Source organism: Oncorhynchus keta, chromosome 23 (genome assembly GCF_023373465.1).
Source record: "Oncorhynchus keta strain PuntledgeMale-10-30-2019 chromosome 23, Oket_V2, whole genome shotgun sequence".
NCBI classification, from domain to species: domain Eukaryota; kingdom Metazoa; phylum Chordata; class Actinopteri; order Salmoniformes; family Salmonidae; genus Oncorhynchus; species Oncorhynchus keta.
Genome location: NC_068443.1, coordinates 3029534 through 3047351, shown reverse-complemented (window position 1 = coordinate 3047351; position 17818 = coordinate 3029534). Strand labels below are relative to the sequence as shown.

General features: G+C 47.0%; 1 protein-coding gene across 1 annotated transcript in view; it reads right to left on the bottom strand.

Moving 5' to 3' along the window:
• Positions 1-11354, bottom strand: part of LOC127911130 (GTP-binding protein Rheb-like) — a 33864-nt gene extending 22510 nt beyond the window's left edge. Inside the window, exons 1-4 of the mRNA XM_052477391.1 lie at positions 11291-11354; positions 9632-9670; positions 3183-3250; positions 2742-2824 (exon numbers count right to left, since the gene is read on the bottom strand). Coding sequence (XP_052333351.1) covers positions 2742-2824; positions 3183-3250; positions 9632-9670; positions 11291-11354 — 254 coding nt within the window. The remainder of the gene's footprint in view (positions 1-2741; positions 2825-3182; positions 3251-9631; positions 9671-11290) is intronic.
• Between the last annotated feature and the right edge of the window lie 6464 nt (positions 11355-17818).

Below are 17818 nucleotides of genomic sequence, written 5' to 3'. Positions count from 1 at the left end.
ATACAAAAAGTTAAAATACTGTCAATGAAAGATTTGTAAAACAGAGTCAATATAGTACAGTATACATTAAATGATCCCAGCTTTTTGAGAAAGTACAGTTTCTGTTGGCTCTTCTTGTAGATCAGGTCTGTACATTTACTCCACTGAAGCTTATCGTCCAAGACGACACACAGGTATTTATATTCCTCTACAATATCTATGTTCTGACCTCTGATAGATGTTGCAGAGGCAGGTGTTGTACACTTCCTGAAGTCTATGCACATCTCTTTGGTCTTGTTGGTATTGAGGACAGAGTCATCTAGGAACGGGCCATGATGTTCCTTGTCATCATGCAACAGGCTGATCAAGGCAGTGTCATCAGCGAACATAATGAGGCGTCTGTCAGGATGGGAACTAGTACAACTATTAGTGTACAAGATGTACAGGAGTGGGGACAGAACACATCCCTGAGGAGCGCCTGTGTTGGTATTGCGTATGTCCGACACGTGGGGACCTATTTTGACTCGCTGTGAGCGTTGGCTCAGGAAGTCCAACAGCCATAAAACCAGCCCCCCATATAAGGAGAAGTCCTGAATGAGTCTCTGTGCCAGAATGTAGGGCTGGATTGTGTTGAAGGCAGACGAAAAGTCAACAAACAGAACCCTGACATGGGATTTGGCTCTAGATGTCTATAGACCATGTTAATACCCCCTCTAGATGTCTATAGACCATGTTAATACCCCCTCTAGATGTCTATAGACCATGTTAATACCCCCTCTAGATGTCTATAGACCACGTTAATACCCCCTCTAGATGTCTATAGACCATGTTAATACCCCCTCTAGATGTCTATAGACCATGTTAATACCCCCTCTAGATGTCTATAGACCATGTTAATACCCCTCTAGATGTCTATAGACCATGTTAATACCCCTTCTAGATGTCTATAGACCATGTTAATACCCCTCTAGATGTCTATAGACCATGTTAATACCCCTCTAGATGTCTATAGACCACGTTAATACCCCCTCTAGATGTCTATAGACCATGTTAATACCCCTCTAGATGTCTATAGACCATGTTAATACCCCTCTAGATGTCTATAGACCACGTTAATACCCCTCTAGATGTCTATAGACCATGTTAATACCCCTCTAGATGTCTATAGACCATGTTAATACCCCTCTAGATGTCTATAGACCATGTTAATACCCCCTCTAGATGTCTATAGACCATGTTAATACCCCTTCTAGATGTCTATAGACCATGTTAATACCCCCTCTAGATGTCTATAGAGCATGTTAATACCCCCTCTAGATGTCTATAGAGCATGTTAATACCCCCCTCTAGATGTCTATAGACCATGTTAATACCCCCTCTAGATGTCTATAGACCACGTTAATACCCCCTCTAGATGTCTATAGACCATGTTAATACCCCCTCTAGATGTCTATAGACCATGTTAATACCCCCTCTAGATGTCTATAGACCATGTTAATACCCCCTCTAGATGTCTATAGACCATGTTAATACCCCTTCTAGATGTCTATAGACCATGTTAATACCCCCTCTAGATGTCTATAGACCACGTTAATACCCCCCTCTAGATGTCTATAGACCATGTTAATACCCCCCTCTAGATGTCTATAGACCACGTTAATACCCCCTCTAGATGTCTATAGACCATGTTAATACCCCCTCGAGATGTCTATAGACCATGTTAATACCCCCTCTAGATGTCTATAGACCATGTTAATACCCCCTCTAGATGTCTATAGACCATGTTAATACCCCTCTAGATGTCTATAGACCATGTTAATACCCCTCTAGATGTCTATAGACCATGTTAATACCCCTCTAGATGTCTATAGACCATGTTAATACCCCTCTAGATGTCTATAGACCATGTTAATACCCCCTCTAGATGTCTATAGACCATGTTAATACCCCTCTAGATGTCTATAGACCATGTTAATACCCCCTCTAGATGTCTATAGACCATGTTAATACCCCCTCTAGATGTCTATAGACCATGTTAATACCCCCTCTAGATGTCTATAGACCATGTTAATACCCCCTCTAGATGTCTATAGACCATGTTAATACCCCCTCTAGATGTCTATAGACCATGTTAATACCCCCTCTAGACGTCTATAGACCATGTTAATACCCCCTCTAGATGTCTATAGACCATGTTAAGGAGGGTAAGAATGGCGTCATCAACTCCTCTTCTAGGCTGATAGGCAAACTGAAATGGGTCGAGGAGCTTCTGGGTGACGCTGAGAATATGGCTTTTCAGAAGCTTCTCAAGGCCATTTCATTACTAAGGATGTCAAGGCGACAGGGCGGTAGTCATTCAGCACAGAGGGATGAGATGCTTTAGGAATGGGTATAACTATTGAGTTTTCCCACAATACTGGAACGTGTTGCTGGTCGAGTGAGGATTGGAAAATGTCCGTTAAAAACACCGGCCAGTTGTTCAGCACAGTGCTTTAAAACATGCCCACTCATTTTGTCTGGGCTTTTGTACGTGTTACATCTCCTGAACAACTTTAAAACATCCTCAGACTGTTAAACAACAACTCTCTCAAATATTTTATCATGATGCTTCCGTTTGTTTTTACCTCAGACACAAAGCTCAAATCTTAAGAAAACATTTTTTTTTTAAAGTAAAAACCTGCCCAGTGGTTGATCACCCCTACTACAGATCATTCTGCACAATCTAAATCATTAAAAGACAGTCGAGTAAATAGATGACTAACCTTTTATTAGACGTGACAGAGTAGACCAAGATGTATCCATTGATATCTATGGAATAGGTCTGAGGAAATATAGAGTATTCATCCTGGAAAAGACAGAGAGGGAGAGAGAGGGTAGAGGAGAGAGAGGAAAAGGAAGGAGATAGAGACACAGAGAAATGTGTGAAATAAGTACTTAGCCTGCATACTGTAACATAGTGTCCCAATGTCCATACTAGTATACCGCTTAGAATCTAGGCCTTAGTGTCAGAGAGGAAAGCAATGTACCCAGCAAGCATTCTAATTAGAGGTAGGGCGCATTCTAGAGTGGGTAGCCTGTGTTCTACAATTCTAATGGTGATACGACATCATGAGATTCCCCCAACCACGAGTCAACGTAGAAATGTAAGGTCTTGTATAAATGTTTTTTTCAAAAATAAATCCCTGTGGTGCGTGAACTACTACCTGTCCCGCTGTGTCTACCAACTGCAGGTGGTATTCTTGGCCGTTTATCGTGATCATCTTGGTAAACGCTGCGGCAAAAAGAGAGAAGAGAAAGAAAAGTCCCCTTGTATGTTGAGATGGAGTTGTCTATGACTGTCTAGAGATGTGCTCCAATAGCTGGGAATGGGACTTCTGCTGTGTCGGGGCAAAGAGGAGTCGTATAGTCTTGCTCGGTCAATTGAAGTGTAGTGTTGTCTCCATAGGAATTAACATCGGTCTTGTCCTACAGGGTTCTGGCTGCTGATGGCTATTGTCATGAGGAAACATGGACTTACTATGGCTGTGATACTGTATGTGGTTGTCTCACCTAGTTATCTTCAGATGAATGCACTAACTGTAAGTGGCTCTAGATAAGAGTCTGCTAAGTGATTCACTACCGTAGTGGATCGAGATAAGAGAGTCTGCTAAATGACTCACTACTGTAAGTGGCTCTAGATAAGAGTCTGCTAAGTGATTCACTACCGTAGTGGATCGAGATAAGAGAGTCTGCTAAATGATTCACTACTGTAAGTGGCTCTAGATAAGAGTCTGCTAAGTGATTCACTACCGTAGTGGATCGAGATAAGAGAGTCTGCTAAGTGATTCACTACCGTAGTGGATCTGGATAAGAGAGTCAGCTAAATGACTCACTACTGTAAGTGGATCTGGATAAGAGAGTCTGCTAAATGACTCACTACTGTAAGTGGATCTGGATAAGAGAGTCTGCTAAATGACTCACTACTGTAGTGGCTCTGGATAAGAGAGTCTGCTAAATGACTCACTACTGTAGTGGCTCTGGATAAGAGAGTCTGCTAAATGACTCACTACTGTAGTGGCTCTGGATAAGAGAGTCTGCTAAATGACTCACTACTGTAAGTGGATCTGGATAAGAGAGTCTGCTAAATGACTCACTACTGTAAGTGGATCTGGATAAGAGAGTCTGCTAAATGACTCAATACTGTAAGTGGATCTGGATAAGAGAGTCTGCTAAATGACTCACTACTGTAAGTGGATCTGAATAAGAGAGTCTGCTAAATGACTCACTACTGTAGTGGCTCTGGATAAGAGAGTCTGCTAAATGACTCACTACTGTAGTGGCTCTGGATAAGAGAGTCTGCTAAATGACTCACTACTGTAAGTGGATCTGGATAAGAGAGTCTGCTAAATGACTCACTACTGTAAGTGGATCTGGATAAGAGAGTCTGCTAAATGACTCACTACTGTAGTCGCTCTGGATAAGAGAGTCTGCTAAATGACTCACTACTGTAGTGGCTCTGGATAAGAGAGTCTGCTAAATGACTCACTACTGTAAGTGGATCTGGATAAGAGAGTCTGCTAAATGACTCACTACTGTAGTCGCTCTGGATAAGAGAGTCTACTAAATGACTCACTACTGTAAGTGGATCTGGATAAGAGAGTCTGCTAAATGACTCACTACTGTAGTGGCTCTGGATAAGAGAGTCTGCTAAATGACTCACTACTGTAGTGGCTCTGGATAAGAGAGTCTGCTAAATGACTCACTACTGTAGTCGCTCTGGATAAGAGAGTCTACTAAATGACTCACTACTGTAAGTGGCTCTGGATAAGAGAGTCTGCTAAATTACTCACTACTGTAAGTGGATCTGGATAAGAGAGTCTGCTAAATGACTCACTACTGTAAGTGGATCTGGATAAGAGAGTCTGCTAAATGACTCAATACTGTAAGTGGATCTGGATAAGAGAGTCTGCTAAATGACTCACTACTGTAAGTGGATCTGGATAAGAGAGTCTGCTAAATGACTCACTACTGTAGTGGCTCTGGATAAGAGAGTCTGCTAAATGACTCACATGGAATGTGAATCTACTACTTCAGGCAAACGGATGAACGGGGGACGTGGAGGAGGATGTGGAGAAGGAGGATGTGAAGCAGGAGGATGTGGAGAAGGAGGATGTGGAGGATGAGGATGTGGAGGAGGAGGATGTGGAGGATGAGGAGGAGGATGTGGAGAAGGAGGATGTGGAGGAGGATGATGTGGAGAAGGAGGATGTGGAGGAGGAGGATGTGGAGGAGGATGGTGTGGAGGAGGATGATGTGGAGGAGGAGGATGTGGAGGAGGAGGAGGATGTGGAGGAGGAGGATGTGGAGGAGGAGGATGTGGAGAAGGAGGATGTGGAGAAGGAGGATGTGGAGAAGGAGGATGTGGAGGAGGAGGATGTGGAGAAGGAGGATGTGGAGAAGGAGGATGTGGAGAAGGAGGATGTGGAGAAGGAGGATGTGGAGGAGGAGGATGTGGAGGAGGATGATGTGGAGGAGGATGATGTGGAGAAGGAGGATGTGGAGGATGAGGAGGAGGATGTGGAGAAGGAGGATGTGGAGAAGGAGGATGTGGAGAAGGAGGAGGATGTGGAGAAGGAGGATGTGGAGAAGGAGGATGTGGAGAAGGAGGAGGAGGAGGAGGAGGAGGATGTGGAGAAGGAGGATGTGGAGAAGGAGGATGTGGAGAAGGAGGATGTGGAGGAGGAGGATGTGGAGGAGGAGGATGTAGAGGAGGAAGATGTGGAGGAGGATGATGTGGAGGAGGAGGATGTGGAGGAGGAGGATGTGGAGGAGGAGGATGTGGAGAAGGATGTGGAGAAGGAGGATGTGGAGGAGGATGATGTGGAGAAGGAGGATGTGGAGCAGGATGATGTGGAGAAGGATGTGGAGGAGGAGGATGTGGAGGAGGAGGATGTGGAGAAGGATGTGGAGAAGGAGGATGTGGAGGAGGAGGATGTGGAGGAGGAGGATGTGGAGAAGGAGGAGGAGGATGTGGAGGAGGAGGATGTGGAGAAGGAGGAGGAGGATGTGGAGAAGGAGGATGAGGAGGATGTGGAGGAGGAGGATGTGGAGAAGGAGGAGGAGGATGTGGAGCAGGAGGATGTGGAGCAGGAGGATGTGGAGAAGGAGGATGTAGAGGAGGAGGATGTAGAGAAGGAGGATGTGGAGGATGAGGAGGAGGATGTGGAGGAGGAGGATGTGGAGGAGGAGGATGTGAAGCAGGAGGATGTGGAGGAGGAGGATGAGGAGGAGGAGGATGTGGAGGAGGAGGATGTGGAGAAGGAGGATGTGGAGAAGGATGTGGAGGAGGAGGATGTGGAGGAGGAGGATGTGGAGAAGGAGGAGGAGGATGTGGAGGAGGAGGATGTGGAGAAGGAGGATGAGGAGGATGTGGAGGAGGAGGATGTGGAGAAGGAGGAGGAGGATGTGGAGCAGGAGGATGTGGAGCAGGAGGATGTGGAGGAGGAGGATGTGGAGGATGAGGAGGAGGATGTGGAGGAGGAGGATGTGGAGGAGGAGGAGGAGGATGTAGAGGAGGAGGATGTAGAGGAGGAGGATGTAGAGAAGGAGGATGTGGAGGATGAGGATGTGGAGGAGGAGGATGTAGAGGAGGAGGATGTAGAGGAGGAGGATGTAGAGGAGGAGGAGGATGTGGAGGAGGATGTGGATGATGTGGAGGAGGAAGAGGAGGATGTGGAGGAGGAAGAGGAAGATGTGGAGGAGGAAGAGGATGTGGAGAATGAGATGTAGGAGGAGAAGGGCTGTACCAGGAAAATCAGACTCCACTTCACTACTATTATATAGAGAGGGGAACCGTGTGTGTGTGTGGTGTGGTGTGGTGTGGTGTGGTGTGTGAGTGTTTGGTTTTACTATCCTTTTGGGGTGCTGGGGCCGGATTAACAAAACACATTGAAGTTCTTGGTAATTCATAGCTTCTTAGAAACTTCAGTACATATTTTCTTACGTGTCATTGACATTAGTGACGTGCTTGACACCAATAAGCCTATGTGACAGGGATGATGGGATTTGGGTTATTTGGATATTTGTCACAAATTGTAGCCATCAGATTAGCTACATCAAAACCCCAAAATGGATAGCCAAGGAAAGAGCAATACAAAGTTCAGCAAACAAGAGCTTGAAGTGACGGTGGAGGAAATAGCAACCAGGAAAAGGTTGCTGTTGGGGAGACTGGATAACCGCAGGGTCACGGCAGAGACCAGGAAGAGAGGATGGGCGAAGAGTGGCCGAGGTCTGTCTCTGCCGTCGGGGGTACGGCAAGGGACAGTGAAGTCGTAAAAAAGTGGTTAGAGTGGAGGGTCGGCAGGTACCCTAGTGGTTAGAGTGTAGAGGGGCAGGTAGTCTAGTGGTTAGAGTGTAGAGGGGCAGGTAGACTAGTGGTTAGAGTGTAGAGGGGCAGGTAGTCTAGTGGTTAGAGTGTAGAGGGGCAGGTAGACTAGTGGTTAGAGTGTAGAGGGGCAGGTAGTCTAGTGGTTAGAGTGTAGAGGGGCAGGTAGTCTAGTGGTTAGAGTGTAGAGGGGCAGGTAGTCTAGTGGTTAGAGTGTAGAGGGGCAGGTAGTCTAGTGGTTAGAGTGTAGAGGGGCAGGTAGTCTAGTGGTTAGAGTGTAGAGGGGCAGGTAGTCTAGTGGTTAGAGTGTAGAGGGGCAGGTAGTCTAGTGGTTAGAGTGTAGAGGGGCAGGTAGTCTAGTGGTTAGAGTGTAGAGGGGCAGGTAGACTAGTGGTTAGAGTGTAGAGGGGCAGGTAGTCTAGTGGTTAGAGTGTAGAGGGGCAGGTAGTCTAGTGGTTAGAGTGTAGAGGGGCAGGTAGTCTAGTGGTTAGAGTGTAGAGGGGCAGGTAGTCTAGTGGTTAGAGTGTAGAGGGGCAGGTAGTCTAGTGGTTAGAGTGTAGAGGGGCAGGTAGTCTAGTGGTTAGAGTGTAGAGGGGCAGGTAGTCTAGTGGTTAGAGTGTAGAGGGGCAGGTAGTCTAATGGTTAGAGTGTAGAGGGGCAGGTAGTCTAGTGGTTAGAGTGTAGGGGCGGCAGGTAGCCTAGTGGTTAGAGTGTAGAGGGGCAGGTAGTCTAGTGGTTAGAGTGGAGGGGCGGCAGGTAGCCTAGTGGTTAGAGTGTAGAGGGGCAGGTAGTCTAGTGGTTAGAGTGGAGGGGCGGCAGGTAGACTAGTGGTTAGAGTGTAGAGGGGCAGGTAGTCTAGTGGTTAGAGTGGAGGGGCGGCAGGTAGACTAGTGGTTAGAGTGTAGAGGGGCAGGTAGTCTAGTGGTTAGAGTGTAGAGGGGCAGGTAGTCTAGTGGTTAGAGTGGAGAGGCGGCAGGTAGACTAGTGGTTAGAGTGTAGAGGGGCAGGTAGTCTAGTGGTTAGAGTGTAGAGGGGCAGGTAGTCTAGTGGTTAGAGTGTAGAGGGGCAGGTAGTCTAGTGGTTAGAGTGGAGGGGCGGCAGGTAGACTAGTGGTTAGAGTGTAGAGTTGCAGGTAGTCTAGTGGTTAGAGTGTAGAGGGGCAGGTAGTCTAGTGGTTAGAGTGTAGAGGGGCAGGTAGGGTCAGGGTTAGGGTCAGGGTCAGGGTTAGGGTCAGCATTGGCGCTTTGTCAAGAGAAGGCGGCCCCGGCTCTAGTCAAAACCCACTGTTAGGGGTTAGGTTTAGGGATAGCATTATAATTAAGGTTAGGGGTCAGGGGTTAGGGAAAATAGGATATTTAATGGAAATCAATTGTTTAGTCACCACAAAAAAATAGTAAACCAGACATGGGTGTGTGTGTGAGTGTGAGTGTGTGTGTGTGTGTGTGTGTGTGTGTGTGTGTGTGTGTGTGTGTGTGTGTGTGTGTGTGTGTGTGTGTGTGTGTGTGTGTGTGTGTGTGTGTGTGTGTGTGTGTGTGTGTGTGTGTGTGTGTGTGTGTGTGTGTGTGTGTGTGTGTGTGTGTGTGTGTGTGTGTGTGTGTGTGTGTGTGTGTGTGTGTGTGTGTGTGTGTGTGTGTGTGTGTGTGTGTGTGTGTGTGTGTGTGTGTGTGTGTGTGTGTGTGTGTGTGTGTGTGTGTGTGTGTGTGTGTGTGTGTGTGTGTGTGTGTGTGTGTGTGTGTGTGTGTGTGTGTGTGTGTGTGTGTGTGTTTTCTTTGTGCTAAAATACGCCAGATATTGTTGATGTGGGGTGAGGTCAGGAGGAGGTGCTCATTAGAGGGCAACACGGAGCAGGCCTTTTGCCTCTCGTCGTTAGCTGGGACAGCCTGCAGTCTGGAGAAGGAGGTGCTTTCTGTAGCCATGCATACAGGGAACTTTGAAACGTTTGGATCCTGTTGTCTTGGTAAATTTGATTGGTCTGTGTGTGTGTGTGTGTGTGTGTGTGTGTGTGTGTGTGTGTGTGTGTGTGTGTGTGTGTGTGTGTGTGTGTGTGTGTGTGTGTGTGTGTGTGTGTGTGTGTGTGTGTGTGTGTGTGTGTGTGTGTGTGTGTGTGTGTGTGTGTGTGTCACAAGTTGTACCAGATCGAGCTGAAACACTTCAGGGGAGCAAGGTAAAAATCCCAAAACGATCATATTTGAATAAATAATTGACTCTGTGTCACTACTCCACCAGATTCACAGCAGAGTCTCAGAGTATTCCTGTGTGTATCTGACATGGCTTTCTGAAGACCCTTACTGTTCTCTATCGTTGGATCATAGGAGTCCACAAACTTGCCTTCCACAAACTGGCCTTCCACAAACTGGCCTTCTACAAACTGGCCTTCTACAAACTGGCCTTCCACAAACTTGCCTTCCACAAACTGGCCTTCCACAAACTGGCCTTCCACAAACTGGCCTTCCACAAACTGGCCTTCTACAAACTGGCCTTCTACAAACTGGCCTTCTACAAACTGGCCTTCCACAAACTGGCCTTCTACAAACTGGCCTTCCACAAACTGGCCTTCTACAAACTGGCCTTCCACAAACTGGCCTTCCACAAACTGGCCTTCTACAAACTGGCCTTCCACAAACTGGCCTTCCACAAACTGGCCTTCCACAAACTGGCCTTCCACAAACTGGCCTTCCACAAACTGGCCTTCTACAAACTGGCCTTCTACAAACTGGCCTTCTACAAACTGGCCTTCTACAAACTGGCCTTCTACAAACTGGCCTTCCACAAACTGGCCTTCCACAAACTGGCCTTCCACAAACTGGCCTTCTACAAACTGGCCTTCTACAAACTGGCCTTCCACAAACTGGCCTTCCACAAACTGGCCTTCCACAAACTGGCCTTCTACAAACTGGCCTTCCACAAACTGGCCTTCTACAAACTGGCCTTCCACAAACTGGCCTTCTACAAACTGGCCTTCCACAAACTGGCCTTCTACAAACTGGCCTTCTACAAACTGGCCTTCTACAAACTGGCCTTCTACAAACTGGCCTTCTACAAACTGGCCTTCCACAAACTGGCCTTCTACAAACTGGCCTTCTACAAACTGGCCTTCTACAAACTGGCCTTCTACAAACTGGCCTTCTACAAACTGGCCTTCCACAAACTGGCCTTCTACAAACTGGCCTTCCACAAACTGGCCTTCTACAAACTGGCCTTCCACAAACTGGCCTTCCACAAACTGGCCTTCCACAAACTGGCCTTCTACAAACTGGCCTTCCACAAACTGGCCTTCTACAAACTGGCCTTCTACAAACTGGCCTTCTACAAACTGGCCTTCTACAAACTGGCCTTCCACAAACTGGCCTTCTACAAACTGGCCTTCTACAAACTGGCCTTCTACAAACTGGCCTTCTACAAACTGGCCTTCCACAAACTGGCCTTCTACAAACTGGCCTTCTACAAACTGGCCTTCTACAAACTGGCCTTCTACAAACTGGCCTTCCACAAACTGGCCTTCTACAAACTGGCCTTCCACAAACTGGCCTTCTACAAACTGGCCTTCCACAAACTGGCCTTCTACAAACTGGCCTTCTACAAACTGGCCTTCTACAAACTGGCCTTCTACAAACTGGCCTTCTACAAACTGGCCTTCTACAAACTGGCCTTCTACAAACTGGCCTTCCACAAACTGGCCTTCTACAAACTGGCCTTCCACAAACTGGCCTTCTACAAACTGGCCTTCCACAAACTGGCCTTCCACAAACTGGCCTTCCACAAACTGGCCTTCTACAAACTGGCCTTCCACAAACTGGCCTTCCACAAACTGGCCTTCCACAAACTGGCCTTCCACAAACTGGCCTTCCACAAACTGGCCTTCTACAAACTGGCCTTCCACAAACTGGCCTTCCACAAACTGGCCTTCCACAAACTGGCCTTCCACAAACTGGCCTTCCACAAACTGGCCTTCCACAAACTGAATCGTCAACGAGGACTTTCCTACAGGAAAACAAAACACGGAGGATGTCATTTACCAGTTTTTTTGGGAGAAAATATCAATTGAATTATTTCTCTCTCTCATACAGTACATATGGTGAGTAGACTTCTATTCTGTGTTGAGTAGTAGTATACAGTAGTACACAGTAGTAAACAGTAGTATACAGTAGTATACAGTAGTACACAGTAGTATACAGTAGTAAACATATAACATATAAGTCATTTAGCAGACGCTCTTATCCAGAGCGACTTACAAATTGGTGCATTCACCTTATGACATACTACTACAGTAGTATACAGTAGTAAACAGTAGTATACAGTAATATACAGTAGTACACAGTAGTAAACAGTAGTATACAGTAGTAAACAGTAGTATACAGTAGTAAACAGTAGTATACATCACTGTAGTGCTATTCACTCAACTGTACGACTTGATTAGTTCAGTGTTAGCTAGCTACATAGCTGTCTTTGTTTCCAAGATAATTGTGTAGTTTAGTGTGTGTAGCCTTGGAGTGATTATCTTAATTCACTGAGGTTCGCTAGCCAGCTATTGTCGTTCTTTTAACTCAACGTAACGTAAACAACACTGCTAGCTAGCCAGCTAGCCCCGAATAGCAGCACTGTAGAAATTATTACACTCAACGGAACGACTTGATTAGTGTAGTGTCAACAACGCAGCTACTGCCAGCTAGCCTACTTTAGCAGTACTGTATCATTTTAATCATTTTAGTCAATAAGATTCTTGCTACGTAAGCCTAACTTTCTGAACATTCGAGACGTGTAGTCCGCTTGTCATTCCAATTTCCTTGCATTAGCGTAGCCTTTTCTGTAGCCTGTCAACTATGTGTCTGTCTATCCCTGTTCTCTCCTCTCTGCACAGACCATACAAACGCTCCACACCGCGTGGCCGCGACCACCCTAACCTGGTGGTCCCAGCGCGTACGACCCACGTGGAGTTCCAGGTCTCCGGTAGCCTCTGGAACTGCCAATCTGCGGCCAACAAGGCAGAGTTCATCTCAGCCTATGCCTCCCTCCAGTCCCTTGACTTCTTGGCACTGACGGAAACATGGATCACCACAGATAACACTGCTACTCCTACTGCTCTCTCCTCGTCCGCCCACGTGTTCTCGCACACCCCGAGAGCTTCTGGTCAGCGGGGTGGTGGCACCGGGATCCTCATCTCTCCCAAGTGGTCTTTCTCTCTTCTCCCCTTACCCATCTGTCTATTGCCTCCTTTGAATTCCATGCTGTCACAGTTACCAGCCCTTTCAAGCTTAACATCCTTATCATTTATCGCCCTCCAGGTTCCCTTGGAGAGTTCATCAATGAGCTTGATGCCTTGATAAGCTCCTTTCCTGAGGACGGCTCACCTCTCACAGTTCTGGGCGACTTTAACCTCCCCACGTCTACCTTTGACTCATTCCTCTCTGCCTCCTTCTTTCCACTCCTCTCCTCTTTGACCTCACCCTCTCACCTTCCCCCTACTCACAAGGCAGGCAATACGCTTGACCTCATCTTTACTAGATGCTGTTATTCCACTAACCTCATTGCAACTCCTCCAAGTCTCCGACCACTACCTTGTATCCTTTTCCCTCTCGCTCTCATCCAACACTTCCCACACTGCCCCTACTCGGATGGTATCGCGCCGTCCCAACCTTCGCTCTCTCTCCCCCGCTACTCTCTCCTCTTCCATCCTATCTTCTCTTCCCTCTGCTCAAACTTTCTCCAACCTATCTCCTGATTCTGCCTCCTCAACCCTCCTCTCCTCCCTTACTGCATCCTTTGACTCCCTATGTCCCCTATCCTCCAGGCCGGCTCGGTCCTCCCCCTCCCGCTCCGTGGCTCGACGACTCATTGCGAGCTCACAGAACAGGGCTCCGGGCAGCCGAGCGGAAATGGAGGAAAACTCGCCTCCCTGCGGACCTGGCATCCTTTCACTCCCTCCTCTCTACATTTTCCTCCTCTGTCTCTGCTGCTAAAGCCACTTTCTACCATTCTAAGTTCCAAGCATCTGCCTCTAACCCTAGGAAGCTCTTTGCCACCTTCTCCTCCCTCCTGAATCCTCCCCCCCTCCCTCCTCCCTCTCTGCAGATGACTTCGTCAACCATTTTGAAAAGAAGGTCGATGACATCCGATCCTCGTTTGCTAAGTCAAACGACACCGCTGGTTCTGCTCACACTGCCCTACCCTATGCTCTGACCTCTTTCTCCCCTCTCTCTCCAGATGAAATCTCGCGTCTTGTGACGGCCGGCCGCCCAACAACCTGCCCGCTTGACCCTATCCCCTCCTCTCTTCTCCAGACCATTTCCGGAGACCTTCTCCCTTACCTCACCTCGCTCATCAACTCATCCCTGACCGCTGGCTACGTCCCTCCCGTCTTCAAGAGAGCGAGAGTTGCACCCCTTCTGAAAAAACCTACACTCGATCCCTCCGATGTCAACAACTACAGACCAGTATCCCTTCTCTCTTTCTCTCCAAAACTCTTGAGCGTGCCGTCCTTGGCCAGCTCTACCGCTATCTCTCTCAGAATGACCTTCTTGATCCAAATCAGTCAGGTTTCAAGACTAGTCATTCAACTGAGACTGCTCTTCTCTGTATCACGGAGGCGCTCCGCACTGCTAAAGCTAACTCTCTCTCCTCTGCTCTCATCCTTCTAGACCTATCGGCTGCCTTCGATACTGTGAACCATCAGATCCTCCTCTCCACCCTCTCCGAGTTGGGCATCTCCGGCGCGGCCCACGCTTGGATTGCGTCCTACCTGACAGGTCGCTCCTACCAGGTGGCGTGGCGAGAATCTGTCTCCTCACCACGCGCTCTCACCACTGGTGTCCCCCAGGGCTCTGTTCTAGGCCCTCTCTTATTCTCGCTATACACCAAGTCACTTGGCTCTGTCATAACCTCACATGGTCTCTCCTATCATTGCTATGCAGACGACACACAATTAATCTTCTCCTTTCCCCCTTCTGATGACCAGGTGGCGAATCGCATCTCTGCATGTCTGGCAGACATATCAGTGTGGATGACGGATCACCACCTCAAGCTGAACCTCAGCAAGACGGAGCTCCTCTTCCTCCCGGGAAGGACTGCCCGTTCCATGATCTCGCCATCACGGTTGACAACTCCATTGTGTCCTCCTCCCAGAGCGCTAAGAACCTTGGCGTGATCCTGGACAACACCCTGACGTTCTCAACTAACATCAAGGCGGTGTCCCGTTCCTGTAGGTTCATGCTCTACAACATCCGCAGAGTACGACCCTGCCTCACACAGGAAGCGGCGCAGGTCCTAATCCAGGCACTTGTCATCTCCCGTCTTGATTACTGCAACTCGCTGTTGGCTGGGCTCCCTGCCTGTGCCATTAAACCCCTACAACTCATCCAGAACGCCGCAGCCCGTCTGGTGTTCAACCTTCCCAAGTTCTCTCACGTCACCCCGCTCCTCCGCTCTCTCCACTGGCTTCCAGTTGAAGCTCGCATCCGCTACAAGACCATGGTGCTCGCCTACGGAGCTGTGAGGGGAACGGCACCTCAGTACCTCCAGGCTCTGATCAGGCCCTACACCCAAACAAGGGCACTGCGTTCATCCACCTCTGGCCTGCTCGCCTCCCTACCACTGAGGAAGTACAGTTCCCGCTCAGCCCAGTCAAAACTGTTCGCTGCTCTGGCCCCCAATGGTGGAACAAACTCCCTCACGACGCCAGGACAGCGGAGTCAATCACCACCTTCCGGAGACACCTGAAACCCCACCTCTTCAAGGAATACCTAGGATAGGGTAAGTAAGGGTAGGTAATCCTTCTCCCCCCAACAAGATTTAGATGCAAGTGGCTGTTCCACTGGTTGTCATAAGGTGTATGCACCAATTTGTAAGTCGCTCTGGATAAGAGCGTCTGCTAAATGACTTAAATGTAAATGTAAATGTAAATGTATACAGCAGCATTCCTGTCAGCTAGTAGTATTTACAGTAGCAGGCCTGTCAGCTACAGTAATCTTTACAGTAGTTGGCCTGTCAGCTACAGTAGTCTTTACAGTAGTTGGCCTGTCAGCTACAGTAGTCTTTACAGTAGTAGGCCTGTCAACTACAGTAGTCTATACAGTAGTTGGCCTGTCAGCTACAGTAGTCTTTACAGTAGTTGGCCTGTCAGCTACAGTAGTCTTTACAGTAGCAGGCCTGTCAGCTACAGTAGTCTTTACAGTAGTTGGCCTGTCAGCTACAGTAGTCTTTACAGTAGTAGGCCTGTCAGCTACAGTAGTAGGCCTGTCAGCTACAGTAGTCTTTACAGTAGTTGGCCTGTCAACTACAGTAGTCTGTACAGTAGTTGGCCTGTCAACTACAGTAGTCTGTACAGTAGTTGGCCTGTCAGCTACAGTAGTCTTTACTGTAGTAGGCCTGTCAGCTACAGTAGTCTTTACAGTAGTAGGCCTGTCAGCTACAGTAGTAGGCCTGTCAGCTACAGTAGTCTTTACAGTAGTTGACGGTCAGCTACAGTAGTCTGTACAGTAGTTGGCCTTTCAGCTACAGTAGTCTGACCAGTAGTTGGCCTGTCAGCTACAGTAGTCTGACCAGTAGTTGACGGTCAGCTACAGTAGTCTATACAGTAGTTGGCCTGTCAGCTACAGTAGTCTTTACAGTAGTTGACGGTCAGCTACAGTAGTCTATACAAAAATGCTGTCAGTCTATCTGAGAATCCATTTTCATTCATTGTCCGGTGTGTCTGTAATAGAGTGGGATAATGAATCATTCTAAGACTCCATTACTGTACTGCTGAAATTAGGTCTAGTAAACTGTAGAGTAGTACCCTAGTAAAGATTCATGTCATTATTTTACTAGGCAAGTCAGTTAAGAACAAATTATTATTTAAAATGACGGCCTAGGAACAGTGGGGTTAACTACCTTGTTCAGGGGGCAAAACGACAGATGTTTTACTTTGTCAACTCAGGGATTCGATCTAGCAACCTTTCGGTTACTGGTCCAACGATCTAAGCACTAGATCTTAGTGAAGATTAATGTAGTTAGAATATATTGATGTGACTTTGTGAAATACACTTTCCTTAAATTGTAATTGGATTATTATAGAAGAATAGACGACCAAATATGAATATAAACCATGGTGATCACAGTTTTTTACAATTCACTTTGGCACTAATTTCAGAACCTTTCAGAACCTCCTTTTTCAGAACTCTAGACACAAAATTCAAAACGGTCATCACTTGTAACACAGGCTGTCCAATGTTCAAAACATTGCATTGTGCATTCATATCTTTAAAGAAACCTTGCACTTGCAGAATCATTGGTTCAAAAAACTAATTTATCATGAAATACCATAGGAACATTCATTTAGATCACCCACGAAACAAGATACCGATACTTTCACTGTGTAGTTGTTCGTACAATCATTAAATATTGTAGTGCAAAATATGTGACACGTTTCATTATGGTACTACACGTAAATACATCACTGTAAAAGGACTAGAAGAGAGAATACTACAGACACAGTGGAATCATTGAACAAAATATGACATTTATTGATGAAATACAATAAAATCTCAACGTAGGTTTCTTTGAATCAAAGCAAAAATAAAACAACAAAAAAATAACAAAACTACTGTAAAACATCACTGCAGTGTTCCTCACCTGGCTTACTGTAAAACATCACTGTAGTGTTCCTCACCTGGCTTACTGTAAAACATCACTGCAGTGTTCCTCAGCTGGCTTACTGTAAAACATCACTGTAGTGTTCCTCACCTGGCTTACTGTAAAACATCACTGCAGTGTTCCTCAGCTGGCTTACTGTAAAACATCACTGTAGTGTTCCTCACCTGGCTTACTGTAAAACATCACTGCAGTGTTCCTCAGCTGGCTTACTGTAAAACATCACTGCAGTGTTCCTCAGCTGGCTTACTGTAAAACATCACCGCAGTGTTCCTCACCTGGCTTACTGTAAAACATCACTGTAGTGTTCCTCAGCTGGCTTACTGTAAAACATCACTGCAGTGTTCCTCACCTGGCTTACTGTAAAACATCACTGCAGTGTTCCTCAGCTGGCTTACTGTAAAACATCACTGCAGTGTTCCTCACCTGTCTTACTGTAAAACATCACTGCAGTGTTCCTCAGCTGGCTTACTGTAAAACATCACTGCAGTGTTCCTCAGCTGGCTTACTGTAAAACATCACTGCAGTGTTCCTCAGCTGGCTTACTGTAAAACATCACTGCAGTGTTCCTCACCTGGCTTACTGTAAAACATCACTGCAGTGTTCCTCACCTGGCTTACTGTAAAACATCACTGCAGTGTTCCTCAGATGGCTTACTGTAAAACATCACTGCAGTGTTCCTTAGCTGGCTTACTGTAAAACATCACTGCAGTGTTCCTCAGCTGGCTTACTGTAAAACATCACTGCAGTGTTCCTCACCTGGCTTACTGTAAAACATCACTGCAGTGTTCCTCAGCTGGCTTACTGTAAAACATCACTGCGGTGTTCCTTAGCTGGCTTACTGTAAAACAT